General features: G+C 43.3%; 1 protein-coding gene across 1 annotated transcript in view; it reads right to left on the reverse strand.

Annotated features, from left to right (window-relative positions):
• Window positions 1-6101: 6101 nt before the first annotated feature.
• The window catches only part of CDV3 (CDV3 homolog), a 75417-nt gene continuing 66728 nt past the window's right edge, over window positions 6102-14790 (reverse strand). Inside the window, exons 4-5 of the mRNA XM_030206587.1 lie at window positions 13801-13957; window positions 6102-6491 (exon numbers count right to left, since the gene is read on the reverse strand). Coding sequence (XP_030062447.1) covers window positions 6365-6491; window positions 13801-13957 — 284 coding nt within the window. The 3' untranslated portion in view covers window positions 6102-6364. The remainder of the gene's footprint in view (window positions 6492-13800; window positions 13958-14790) is intronic.

Here is a 14790-nt window from a genome sequence, read left to right on the forward strand (position 1 = left end):
GAAACTTCAGACCGCTCAAAACACGGTAGCTAGGCTTATATTTGGTAAAACGCAATTTGAAAGTGCAAAACCCCTCCGCGAAAAATTACACTGGCTCCCAATCAAAGAACGCATCGCCTTCAAAATCTGCACCCTGGTTCAAAAAATCTGCGGAGAAGCCCCGAGTTACATGACAGACTTGATCGACTTACCAATTATAAATACATCCGAATCAACAAGATCTTATCTAAATCTGTACTACCCAAGCTGCAAAGGACTTAAATACAAAACTTATGCATCTAGTTTTTCCTACACAAGCACACAACTGTGGAACGCATTACCAAAAGCCTTGAAAGCGACATACGACCACCTAAAATTCCGGAAATCACTAAAAACCAACCTGTTTAAAAAGGCATACCCTACCGATCTAACTTAAATGCCTAATCTCTGCAACACAACCAAACTAAAGCATGTAATGCACATAACACAACTCTTCCGTTCTCCAATTCCCTAATGTGGCTGTGCCACATGAAGTTGATTTACTACATCACCACCCTGTATTTGTTCACACCGGATCCTGCAAAGGCCTCTCCGGTACTATGTAAGCCACACTGAGCCTACAAACAGGTGGGAAAATGTGGGATATAAATGTAACAAACAAATAAATAAGTCAGGATGTGTGCCTGGGGGGGGGGGGGGGGGGGGGGGGGGGAAGGCGTGTTGACAGAATGAGAGGTTGGGGTATTGCATGCAGAAGACTTTGGGGGCACACATTATTAGGGGTCTTGTTTGGAGTTAAGAGAACTGCAGTTGGAGTGAGAAATGGAACTGGGCAGGTTAGAGCCTGAGGAAGGAAAAGGCAGGAGGGGGTTTCAGGCCTTAGGATAGGAAAATTCTGTGCAAACATGACAAATAATGCAGAATATTCTGATATTAAATGAAGAATTCCTCAGAAGTAGTAGGGAAGGAATGGCAAGAGGCTACTGCTGTGTCTATTGCTCACCCACCTACAGTGTTATCTGGCAATACAGGCTCTAGAATGTGGTTGCTGGGGCAATGGGGAAAGCTAAAGCTGCTGAGTGGGTTGGTGAGAGTGCACCCACTTACCTACTCCAGAAGCTGCAGTCTTAGTCTTTCTTCGATGTCCACCTGCCCCCGGTACACCCACCCCAAACAACCACAGCCTAAAGCCTCTCTCCATTACCTATTCAGCCACTCCAGCAGTAGCCTCTGAATACCTCTCCCCCTCAATAGTCTCTTTAAACATTTAAATTGATCCAACCATCAAGGCTGCTGGAGAATCTTCTCAATAACAATGCTCCTTATGGGCTACATCAGTAGTTACTAGCTCTTCAAACATACTCCTGATCAAGGCAGCTCCACACGGGCTGCCTTTTCAGGGTGGATCTCTCTCGCTGCCATCAAGACAGCTCCACACCTATGCTCTCTCTCTTCCTCCACTGTAGCAGTTTCTTTCTCTTCCACAAACCCCCATAGCAGTCTCCTAATGATCACCCCATAACTAAAATTTCTCCATACCTCTTCAGATTTCTCTGCTATAGCTGCACCACATACATCCAGTGCACTCTCCCTCCCTCCTCAAAGCACACAGATTTAGATTTTTTATAACCCGTTCTTATTCAGAGCGAGGTACAATATACACACTTAAAAATACAAAATCATCAAACATTACAGAACAAAATATGTTATAGCACACCACAGTTCATAAATAGGCAACCAGAATGTCCAAAGCAGAGCCTTATACTTTACTATCAATGTCATAAAAAGCCAGACACATTAAGAGCACCTTTAAATGACACTTAAAAGTGACCAAATTTGTCTCATTTCAATCCAGCTGACAGCTGGTTCCATTCAAAAGACCCAGCAACACAAAGTTCCTCTTCTAGTTATTTCCAGACAAAATTGATTCATAGCAGGCAGAACCAAATTCCCAGCATTCGTTGACCCCAACTGTCTCTGTGGAACAAAAGCTGAATAGCATTCTTTAAATACATAGCAGAATCAAGAAACGAAACATGATGAAATATCAGCAGTTTAAATTTCAACCTAAACACAACCGGCAGCCATCTCAACTGCTTAAGTAAGCTGAAACACTGTCATATTTCAGCAAACCAAAAACAAAATTTACTGCAGAATTCTGCACAATATGCAAATGAACACAAACAGCATGCAACCCCAAATATATAACATAATATGCGAGGCTGGATAACACCATGGCCTCCACCACCCTCTCAAAATCCACAACTGGAAGCAAATGATGCAACCTACTCAAAAAGATATCACATACACCCAGTGCTCTCCTTTCATCCCTCGCCCCTAAACAGACATCTACACTCCCCCCACCCCCCTCTCTCCAGAGCATAGACACCCAGTACAACCTCCTTTCATCCCCCCAAGTGCACATGGACATTCACCTTTTGCTCTCCCCTGCTCCCTCCCCAGCACACATTCACCTTGCTCCCTTGCTGACCCCCCCCCCCCCCCCCCCCCCAAGCACTGGTCAGAAGTAGAAGAGCAGCTCATATCAGGTCACATCACATCCTCTGCCTCTTCCATTTTGGCATGGAATGTAAATTTGAACCCTGTAGAACCAAAGGAGGAAGCTGTGACCTGACACGAGACGCTCTTTCCTTCACTCCGATCAGCGCTGGTGGGGGGGTTCTGTGTGCGCATGTGCATGCCTCTGTTCACATGCAGGTTTAGAGGTGGTGGTAAGAGGTACTGAACTGCTTTTTTCCCTTTCCCTCAGCTCCAGCGAAGTACCCATATGCTCAGGGCTGCAGAACCTAGGTGCCAGGTCCTATTTTCTTTAGCCACCATGGCCTATAACAGAACCATGAAGAAAATATTTTTAAACTAGTCAAACTAGTTAATAAAAAAGCAGTTTGAAATTCATAGGAGAGAAACCTCATTAATAAGCCTACAATTTTTCTTCTATCCCAATCCATTTCACCAAAGCACAGAACAAACGTTCCTTTTCCCTTAGAACTCCCTCCTTACCAACAGTAGGTAGTAAATGCAGTACCTGCCAATGGTGAACCCATTCAACTGGTTCAGAGTCCCAGGATCACAAGTCAGGCTCAGCTTGTGACACTCATGTTGGGCAATCTTACCACCGTACTCTGTTGAAACCAGAGTACCCATTTCCCACTATCCCAAATGGAGGGGGCAGATGCTAATGAGAATGGAGAAGCAAAGTGTACATTAATCTGTTAGCCCTCTGAACACTGCCCATTCTTTCCCCAGCATTTGAAACTATCAAAAAGGACCAGGCACAGCCCTCTCCATCTCCACCCAAAAACTTTTTACACAAGAGTGTAATCCAACCCTATTTAGCCCTGCATGTGAAGTTTGGGAACTCTTAGTATAGGGGACACAGGGGAAAACAATCACTGCCACCAGCACAGCTGTCCCACCTCAGCCTTCTCAAATACGGAGTAGGGAAGAAAAAAAAAAAGTGCACATTAGGAACCTCTGCTCTGGGTTTTCAGGCAAGCCAAAATAAATACGTATGAGAAGAGGTAAAGCATACAGATCCCAAACATTTTCACTGTAGATCTCTTGAAACTCCAACTGGCTGGGTATATCCCAGGACTGATAGCATGGAATGTTGCTACTAATTGGGTTTCTGTCAAGTTCTTGTGATCTGGCTTGGCTACTGTTTGGAAACAAGATACTAGGCTAGATGGACCACTGGTCTGACCCAGTATATCACTCTTATGATCTTAAGGACTTAGCTGAAAACCAGTAGCCTAGGGCATTAAGGGACCTCAAAGTTCTTAGAGCCTACTGTCTTAACTTTGCTTCTTTAGAAGCAGGTATGGTCCCAAAAGGGATAAAAACAGGTTCAAGTAGAAAAGGAAAGCCAGGAATTACCCAAGATGACAATGACATGGGATGAACTCAATGGCTCATATTTTGAGTTCATTTTTCTAATTGTGAATCAACCAACAGATCACCGATACACCATGTGATCTTGGGAAAGTCACATAACTCTCCATTGCTTCAGGTACAGACTGACTACATGGAACTTTCTCCTGTGCCTGAATGAATGTAACTCACCTTGAGCTACTACAGCAAAAGGGGAGCTAAATAAAAATACTAAATAAATACCAATACATCAGTGTATATATACACAGCATTTCCAAGTGTCTGGAAAATGTCATGTTAAGACAGTAGCACTTTCATGCCTTAAAAATAAGCTGAGCCAGTATTGATACACATTTGCATTTTATTGAACTTAAGAGTTACAGAGGGCTTTTCTGCTCAAACCCATGCCAGTAACACCCTTACCCCAATTCCCCCACCCCCTCCCCCACATACACACAAAGAAAATATAATGAAGAGTCTCCTCTTCCCATTATACAGGACATTAAAAATTCTTGATTTAGGAGTTTTAATTTTATAACCTTTTAAAAATGTTTTAAACAAGAACTGGAGTTAAAAATGTGTTCAAGGTCTTTAAAGCTCCAGCTATGTCATTAAAAATGAAGCTTCTATAGCTTAACCACATTTTCAACAGCCATTTGAAACCACTTTAATTTCAGTTCTCACAAAACACTTTATGATGGCAGAGATTCATACTTTCAGGAAAACAATGTTTGGAACTTGGTTTCAAATTTAGATCTAAATGCTACTAAGACTTCATTTTTGGGAACTAGAACATATTAAACATTTTCTGCCCCTCTACTGTATGTCTCAGTCTCTCCATCTTTGTAATTACTTTTCCACCAGATATTTTAAACCATGCAATCACTTCTATACCATAAAAGTGCCAGTGCTGTTTCATATATTGCATTGTCAAATGATTAATAGAGATGCGAGACTCAGCCCTGCCCCAAGACTTCTCTGTAGAAACCAAACTCACACCTAATTGGAAGTGTGACAGATTATCTACACAATATTTTATTTCACTTCTTGCCGAGGTCTTAACATCCTGGTACAGCATTATTGTGGACAGCATTTTCAGTTTATTCATAACCATAAGAAAAGGGTATAAACTGTTCACAAAATATCCATGTGGGGCTTGGCTGCACACACAAGTGTGGTTACTAGCTGGTATTTTCCATTGTCATAATGAATAATCCCCCTTCCCCTAAAAAATCCTTATCACCTTCCTGCCCTAAACAGTGTGCAAAGACCAAGAGGAAAAAATATGACAGGCTTTATTTTAAGTCTACGGCTACTAACAGTCACTCTGGAAAACTTATCTAGGAAAAATAGGAGGGAAAAGGAGGGGGGAAAAAAACAAAAAAGCAAAACAACTAACTTTTGTACTTCATAGTATCTCTGAACAATGCCCGTCTATGAAACAGTCTTACTATCTTTATACATTTCCTTATACATTAACTCTATATTGGCAAGCTCTGTTTCTCTCCCATGGCACTGGCACCTGTTCTCTGAAGCATACAGGGCAGTTATTTCCAGCCCCTTGGAAATGGAAAGATCAGATTAAAAATTGCATCATTATGGTAAACTGTATCTCTCAATTATGCTGAACAGATGTTTCACATTACATCAACTGAATACTTGAAACTCTTCAAAAATCACAAGATGACAGATCTATGAACACAGGAAATTAAAAAAGCAAAACCTAAGCAAACCAATGTGAACCTTTGACCTATTTTGTATAGGAATTGGACTTATTTTTTCTCTGTATACAGCTGTCTAAAAGGTAAACAAAACTACAGCTCTGCACTATTTGCTTGAACACAAGATGAAACAGCACATTTTGAAAAAAAGGGATATGCTTCAGGCAGAGTTGGTAAGAGAAAAAAAAAAAACAAAAACTCACGTAAGGACAGGTCACAGGACAGCATTTAGTAAGGTCACTTAAACCTGTCATTTAAAGCAGATCAGACCCTTAACCACTGACTGTTTCAGCAGGATTTCTTAGATGTCCAGGAGTGCTGGTTTTAAGGTTTCACTGATCACATACATTACCATGTAGAAACACCCGTCATGTTCTGTTTCCAGAAAGTCGTGGATTTGCAACAGTGTCCACCATGAGTGCAGCAAATCAGAGGTAGTCAACCCAGATAAAGGCTCAGTAATCTGAACATAAGAGACTTGAAATGACCACTAGCTGCAGTTTTTTTTGTTTTTTTTTTTTTTTTAACACAGTACAATTAACACTGGTGAATCTTGTTCAAGCATTTTCTGCCACATCTTCTACCCCGTATCCAGTGCAGATGAAAAACAGTTACTTATGTTTCCATGATACAGGAGATCCAATTAATGGGTCAGTCTGTACACTTGCTGTAAGACACGTTCAGAAAATGCTATGTTCATGGCCAATAGCTGTAGTTTAGTTACCTTAGAAGGGTTATCAAGATAGCATTCCTTAAGGATAGTGTTTGTGGCTTTATTGCTCCCCTAGTACAGCATACTGGTTGTCTAGCTGAAGTTGAAGCGACTGGTTTTTGGAAGCTTCGTCTCTACCTCTATTTTTGTGTCTTACTACTTCAAATGTCTTCTCCATTTCTTTATCTCTACAGGAGAAAAAAAAATTAAATTAGTGCAAAAATCTCACACTGTCTGGAAGGAATCAATCCTTTTCCTCTTATCATGACTACTGGAACTTTTAAGTGCTATACCAATTCACTACTTCATATGATGCATTTCTTGAATCTCAGGCCAGAAGTAGAGTTTGAGAACCTGGTAGTCTTGAACAATGTCCTAACAAAAAAAATGTAACCAGTCCTTTCATTGAGAGCATATCTTAAGACCAACAAAATCTGTGTAAACACATTGTGTGTGTGATGTGTTGGTTACAGAAACGAAAGCTATCAAGGCCACCATTTCTTGATACAGCACTGGTATGTTTGGATGCGTTTCTATACATCTACAGAAAAGCACAAGTTAGAACTGGTATTTCAGCCTATAGGTGTTTTTTTTTTTTTTTTTGGGGGGGGCGGGGAGGGGGGAAGATTCCAAGGATCCCTACACCAACTATGCATTAACTTTCTTCAACTACACACATTTCAATTTGAGAGCAAAATTTGCTATTCAATATATCAGAATCTAATTTCCAAATAGAAAAAGCGAAGATACTTACCTGTAGCAGGTATTCTCTGAGGACAGCAGGCTGATTGTTCTCACACGTCGGTCGGCGTCCACGGCGGCCCAGGAACAGAGATTTTTCCAGCAAAAATCCATAGAGCTTTGCAACAGCTTCTGGAGCGCGGGGCACTCGTACCCCGCATGTGTGGCCATCTTCCCGCCCGTGCGTGTCCGTTCCCGCCTTAGTTAAACCAAAAAGCAAATAAAGAACAACAACTCCAAAAAGAGGTGGGTGGGTTGGTGAGAACAATCAGCCTGCTGTCCTCGGAGAATACCTGCTACAGGTAAGTATCTTCGTGTTCTCAGAGGACAAACAGGCTGCTTGTTCTCACATGTGGGGTATCCCTAGCCCCCAGGCTCACTCAAAACAACAAAAGGTGGTCAATTGGGCCTAACAATGGCGAGGACATAAAAGACTGACCTACGAAGAAACATCTGAGAGTGCAGTCTGGAACAGAATAAAAATGGGCCTGGGGGGGGGGGGGGGGGGGGGGGGGGGGTGGAGTTGGATTCTAAACCCCGAACAGATTCTGCAGCACCGACTGCCCAAACCAACTGTCGCGTCGGTAATCCTGCTGAAGGAAGTAATGAGATGTGAATGTGTGGACAGATGACCACGTCACAACCTTGCAAATCTCTTTAATAGTGGCTGACTTCAAGTGAGCCACCGACGCTGCCATGGCTCTATGAGCCGTGACATGACCCTCAAGAGTCAGCCCAGCTTGGGCATAAGGGAAGGAAATGCAATCTGCTAGCCAATTAGAAATGCTGCGTTTCCCAACAGCAACTCCCCTTCTGTTGGGATCGAAAGAAAAACATTTGGGCGGACTGTCTGAAGGAGCTTGTCCACTCCACATAGAAGGCTAATGCTCTCTTGCAGTCCAATGTGTGCAACTGACGTTCAGCAGGGCAGGTATGAGGACAGGGAAAAAATGTTGGCAAGACAATTGACTGGTTCAGATGGAACTTAGACACCACCTTCGGCAAGAACTTAGGGTGAGTGCGGAGGACTACTCTGTTGTGATGAAACTCACCGACTAAGAGCTGAAGTAACGGCCACCAAGAAAATGACCTTCCAGGTCAAATAGTTCAGATGGCAGGAATTCAGTGGCTCAAAAGGAAGCTTCATCAGCTGGGTGAGAACAACGTTGAGATCCCACGACACTGGAGGAGGTTTGACAGGGGGCTTTGACAAAAGCAAACCTCTCATGAAGCGAACAACTAAAGGCTGTCCAGAGATAGGCTTACCTTCTACACGATAATGAAAAGCACTAATTGCACTAAGATGAACCCTTACAGAAGCGAGCGAGCGACATGTCTCTCTCTCTGTTACTATTTCTCATAACAAAGCAGAAGAAAAACAGAATTATAACATTTCTCCTTCCCCACAGGGAAAAGTGCTAAACCAAGAACTGCAAACACGTAAACCGCTTACAACAGTCCATCTAAACTATAACTCCAACAAAGAGAACTAACCGATAGGAACCGCAAGAAAAGCAGGGTGGGCTTCTGGATTCATCTGCTGCGACTAAAGGAAAGAAATTTATCAGGTAAGAAATAATTTTTCCTTCCATAGCGTCAGCAGCAGATGAAACCAGAGACTTGTGGGATGTAGCAAAGCAATTCTGAAATAGGGTGGGCACCTAAAGCTCCTGCAGATAGCACCAATACGCCAAAAGATGCATCCGACCAAGCAGATATATCCAAACGGTAGTGGTCTGGTGAAGATATGCAAGGAAGGCCATGTCGCTGCTCTACATATTTCCTCCAGGGAGAACAGACAGGTTTCCGCCCAAGAAGTCATGACACCGCTCGGGTAGGAGCCCAGAATTCAGCCAGAAGCGATTTACCAGCTAGTAAATATGTGGACGTGATAACCTCCTTGACCTAGCGAGCTAGTGTGGTTTTGGAATATGCATTACCTTTTTGAGGTCTCGAACAAAGTACAAACAATGATCTGACCAACGGAACTTGTTGGTCACTTCCAAACAGTGTAAGAGCAATTGGCGAATATCAAGGAACCCGGAAGAAAAGGTTGAGATGAAAGGCAGAAACCACCTTAGGAAGGAAAGATAGAACTGTGTGCCCCGTCACCCCTTCAGGAGAAATCCAGAGTATCTCGAAAGGAGTGTGGAGTTCCGAAACCCTGCTTGGACACACACCTGGATCTCTAATTAAAACTAGGCTGCCCTGGACGATAGCCCCTGGTATCTTTTAAAACAAGGGCGAGCCCGATCCAATCGGAAAGAACATTTAGACATGTCCTCAGGAAGGCACCGAGTCTGAGTCACCCAGATGTTTCACCAACTTCAACAGCTTGCCATTAAAAGGGAGCTTAAGCAGCCGCTGTCTGAAGCTGCATCTGCTGCCCAGTGGCACAACTACAGCTAACAGGCTGTGAACATCAAGACATGTGCTTGGTCGACACCCAAATCAAGCCAGCCCTGTCTCCACATCTGGCAATTCAGGAGGAGGTTGACTGTTGGACTTCTGGAAGGAATATGAAATCTGTTGCACCCAGCTAAGGCACACCCCAGCAGTGAGAATGAGATAACTTCTGAATTGTCAGAGGAAGGCTGCGCTGAATCCACCAGTTGAGGCTGAGTTTGGCTTGGAGGGTCCAAGAGAGATGGAGACCAACAGCTGAGAAGGAACCCCTCAAGTGGTCTAATGTGGAATCTGGCCCATGGAAGAATGTCAAAGATAGAGGCAGTTGCACCAAGATCATGAACATATTCCCAGACCCCAGGATCTGGTAGGGAAAGCAGAACTTGACTTGGGTGTGAATCTTTGGCTGATGAGGAACAGGAAGAAAATGTCTTCCCTAAGCCTATGTCAAATATATCACTCCCAGATACACCAAGATTTGTGTTGGAAACAACAGTCTCTTGGTGAAACTACCAATCCTCAGGAGTGAAGAGCAGCTATCTTGGATGAAACTTGCAGACTCTCTTGAAAGGAAGAGTCGCAAATCAGCCAATCGAGAGGTATGGATGAACCTGCAATCCATCCTTGCGAAGGAAGGCTGCCACTACTACCATGACCTTGAAAAAATGTTTTTGGTGATGTGAAAAGGCTGAATGACGGTCATAAATGATGTTCTCCAAGGATTGCAAATCACAAATCTTCTGTGGGACAGTGAAATGGGAATATGAAAGCACGCTTCCTTGGGATCCAGGGAGGTTAGAAACTCTCCCTGCTGTACTGAAACTATTACAGACTGCAATGTTCCCATTGTGAAATGTTGAACTTTTAATATTCTGACTTTTTTTGAAGTCCAAACTCAGGTAGAAGGAAGCTCCATTCTTTGGAACTACAAAGTAAATGGAATAACTTCCCATTCCCCAATTGCAACTGGGGACAGTGCAATGGGAGAACTCCCGTTTGTAACCTTGCTTTAGAATTTCCAAAACACATTGGTCTGAGGTAATTTTGGTCCACTCCTCATGGAACCTGCAGAGGAGTTCTGCTATTATTAAACCCAAGGAGCGAACTGAGACCCCATCACTGGGAGATGCAGAAGGCATTGGTAGACCTGGAGTTTGAAGCAGAGTTCTTTCTGGCAGAATGAAAGACGGCTTGTCTTTGTTGAAGTAGCAACCCTGAAAGTTACATATGCCGAAACCTAAGATGAGAGAGGATTTAAAAGAATCTTTAGACTTGTCCTCTGGCAATCTCAGAGACTGGAAGTCCCCTAGGTCTTTACTCAAGTTCTCTAGATCTTCTCCAAACAAAGTTTACTAATGCCTAAGCCAGAGCTATCTTCTTGCTGAGGGGGTCAAGAATGGCTTGTGTGGCTGTGCAGTAGAACTGGCTGCTCAGAGCTAGCCAGTGTAGCTGAGAGCCAGAGCTAGATGGTGTAGCAGAATATGGCTGTGTGTACTGTGAGAAATGTGTAAATATATTGCTTTTTCACTTAAGCTATATATTCTATCTTTGCAATTATGTTATGCCCTGGTAGAAAGGAACTCTTTAGGGGTAAAGGTATAACTATATTTGTGTAGGCCCTAACAGACCACATTATGGCTTTCTAAATTACTAAACAAAGGAACTGTGTTAGTTTAGAGAGACATGTGCAAATTGATAAGGATGCTGAGACAGGAGGAGAAAGAAGCAAGCCCAAACTGCTGAGACAGAGATGTATGAAAGTTTCAAGGACAGGCCTTAGAGCTGAAATAAAATGTAACCAGGCATGAGACCATGAAACTGTGAAACTATGAACAAAGGGAATAGAAGAAAAGGGGGTTGGTGGGGGAAAGGTGAAGCATACCATGTATGCAACTACTAATGCAGAGTTTTCACATGAAGGCTTGAAGATAAGAAAATGTAAACTCAGCAGAACTAACAATGAATAGAGGCTCTGTCTATGGAAAATTTTCAGAAGGGACTGTCATATGATAACCAGCACTGATGTAATAGGGGGTAAATGTGATCAATATCCAATGAGAAACTTAGGGGCAGACACCTAATGTAACCAGAAAGAAAGAGTATATAAACTGTAAAAATTAAGGAAGGGTGTGCCTGCTTGCTTTCAGAGACACCCATTCTTTCAAGAGTGTATTCTGAAATAAGTTAAGACTTGTCTCACCAAGTTTGCTTTTGTAAGTTCTTTTTTTACAGGTTCTCAGGTTATCTGGGAGCTATTTATAACAGTACCATTGTGCACTATTGATGGCAAGGTGCAGTGGGACTTGAACCAGCAACTTCAAGATCTCCGTGCTCACTCTCAGCTGGTTGTTTTAACCATTAAACTATTCCTGTACACTGAAGTAGCTATGCAATAATCCCTAGCTGTCCAATACAATGAAAAGATGCAAAAGTGCAATAGAATAGCATAAAGGTAGTGGTGCCACTGGTACATAATAGTTTTGGCCAGTGCCACTGTGCAATTACAAAGTAGAACAGCTGTGGTAAACCAACATAGCTAACCTTTAAAACTGTAGTGTAGTGTTAGCTGTCCCAGCCATGTAATGAACTAGTTGTCAAGGCAAGCAAAATGGAGGAGTGAAGTAAAATATGCCCCATTTGAAAGAGCTGAGTTCCAGAGCTTTTAATATGATGCACAAACCAGTCTTGAACCTGTGACCTTCAGGCTGAAAGCCAGCTACCTTTCAGAATAAAGCTATTTTGCTATTAACACTGCACCTGGAGAAAATGCCCCCATTAACTTTAGCCGCTTTGTGCCGTCGCCCAAATTAAGGGCGTTCATGGCATTAATGTCACCAACCTCAAGGGCGGCCCAAGAAGAAGCCGTCCGAGCCGCGTGGCCCGCCAAGATGGCGGAGGCGAGGAGCGGGGGATGGGCGTTTATGGCGGGAAAAATCCAACAAGGGCGAATCAGGCTTTAAGACCCCCGCATCCCCTCTAGAAGCGCCCAAGCGATCCGGGGAGTGACTCTTTACGCCCTTGCCCTCCGACGCCATATGCCACATGGAGATAAATCGGGGAACCCGCTATAAAAAGGTAAAAATTACCTGCTGTCCGCTCCGAGCTGTAACGACCTGGTGTCCCAGTGAGTAGCTGCAATAAACGTTTAAATAAACGTCGAAATAAACGCCTTTAAGGACGTTCAAAATTTTTTCTTTTTTTTTTTTTTTCAACGGAGCCAGCGGGAGGGGGGAGAAAAGGAGGGACCTGGCACCACCAGGTTTGCACTTGCTCAAAAGAGCCCTCAACCCCAGGCACTCAACAAAACCTAAAAATTAGGCTTGGAGGCCTAGCCAGAGCTGCTGCTGTGTGCGACCACCACCTGCTGAGATAGAGAACATACTGAGGAGTTTCCGGCAGCACATGACCACATATAGGGAGGCATAAGTTTGCTCTCTATCTCCACCTGCTGGTAGATGGACACAACCCACCAGTCTATGGATTGATCAGCTTGATGATATGGAAGGAGCCATTGCACTAAGCCTGACTAAGTAAACTTTCTAAAAGTATATAGAGTTCTGGTAAGAAAAAGAAAGTTCCACAAAAGAAGTGAAGAAAACTTTCTGGGTGTTAAAGTAAGTGCCCTCTGTGAAAAAAACTGAGGGGACTAAAAGTTCTTGAAATGAAAGGTATCTAAGAATATGAGAACACTAAATAGGCCCTTTCAGAGGAACTAACACACGTGGTGCAGCGCCCTGATGCTGTTTACTGGCTCCCAAACACCAACTCTAGAACTAGAAGTAACTCTTAACTCACCACAGACAGAATGACCCTTTGGTGACTGCTGCCACTAACAAAGGAGAAATTAGACCTTACCTGCTAATTTGCTTTCCTTTAATCCCTCCCCGACCGGCCCAGGTCCCTCAGTGAGAAAGGAGGAAGGGCTGGAGAGGGGAGAAGGGGAGGGGAGCGCCTGGGGCGACCAGGTGTATCCCCTAAAGGTGGCACCGCTCAGCCACACACCCCAAAGTTCTACTGAATTGAGAGACCCAGAACAGAAACCACCATCAGTTGAGACCAGGAGCATATGAGACCATCCATCTGCCTGCTGGAGATAGAGAATACTAACTGACCAGGGAGCATTCCATCCTATAAGACACTGCAGTTCAGCGCTCTCTATCTCCACCTGCTGGTAGATGGTTACAACGTACAAGTCTCTGGATTTAATGCTGCTGAATTCATTTGCTCAAAAACGAACTTTTGAAGGATGCTTAACTCAAACTAAAGACAGAAAAAAAAAAAAAAAAAGTTAACCAGTTTTAAGCTTACTCAGGACATTCAAATGTCATGTACAGAATGGCTCCTACTTACTTCCGGGATTCTATATGCTTGGCAGTGGATTGCAGTGATGGAAACTGTGTATCGCTGTAGATTTCTGGTGGTCCTGGTGGTTTCCGTGTTGTGCTTACTCTGGCTCCAGGAGGCCTATACACACCACTTGGCTGCACCGGCTCTGGGGTATCTATAACTACAGTAAGAACAAAATTGCAATTTCATCATTCAACACATTACAGTAATGTTTGTCAGACAAGTGACAAGCAGTAAGTTTAACAAAAACTGGAACAGCAATTAAAGCCCAAATTAAAAACAGATCTGGGACATGGCCGTGCAATTTTCCTTTGTACCCCAGGCAACCTTCAGTTTTTAATCTTTAATACGCTACCATTCGGCACAATCTAAAACCAGTCATGCCACTGCTGCATGTATGCGGGTTAAATGAAAAGTAATGCCTCCACCTCCAGAACTTGTTTAAATGAAAATATTGTAATGAACACTGAAAATAATGCTAGAAACTTGCTCTTCACAAGTATTCACTTATCTACACAGTCATTTGCCACACATTTCTGCCAACAATGGACAAGTTTTTGAAAGCATTATGAAAGAACTGCACATCTTGCCTCATCAGCCAGTTGCTCTCAGTCCTTTCCACCTCTTCATGCAACTTAACAGATACCTCTGAAGATATTCCTCCGACTTTGGAAGGAGATGGAAGTCACATGGCGCAAAGTCTGGGATGTATGGTGGATGGGGTAAGACACACCCATCTTTGCAACTGCCTTTGTGGTCTTCCAAACGGGTTATTTTTGTCTATACCATGACAGTAATAAACCTCACACCTAAGCCAAGGTATGTGGAGTATGATCTCAGTCGTACTTGCATTGTGCTAAAGAGCTTCTTTCTGGAGTTCATAAGATGCAATAGTTACAGGCAACTTATCCAGGTGGCATGGAAGTTTTCTAATCAAGCCTGTGACACCCAAACGATGTGGCAGAAAGATGGGAAAATTAGGTTCTTACCTTG

Source organism: Microcaecilia unicolor, chromosome 1 (genome assembly GCF_901765095.1).
Source record: "Microcaecilia unicolor chromosome 1, aMicUni1.1, whole genome shotgun sequence".
Lineage (NCBI taxonomy): Eukaryota > Metazoa > Chordata > Amphibia > Gymnophiona > Siphonopidae > Microcaecilia > Microcaecilia unicolor.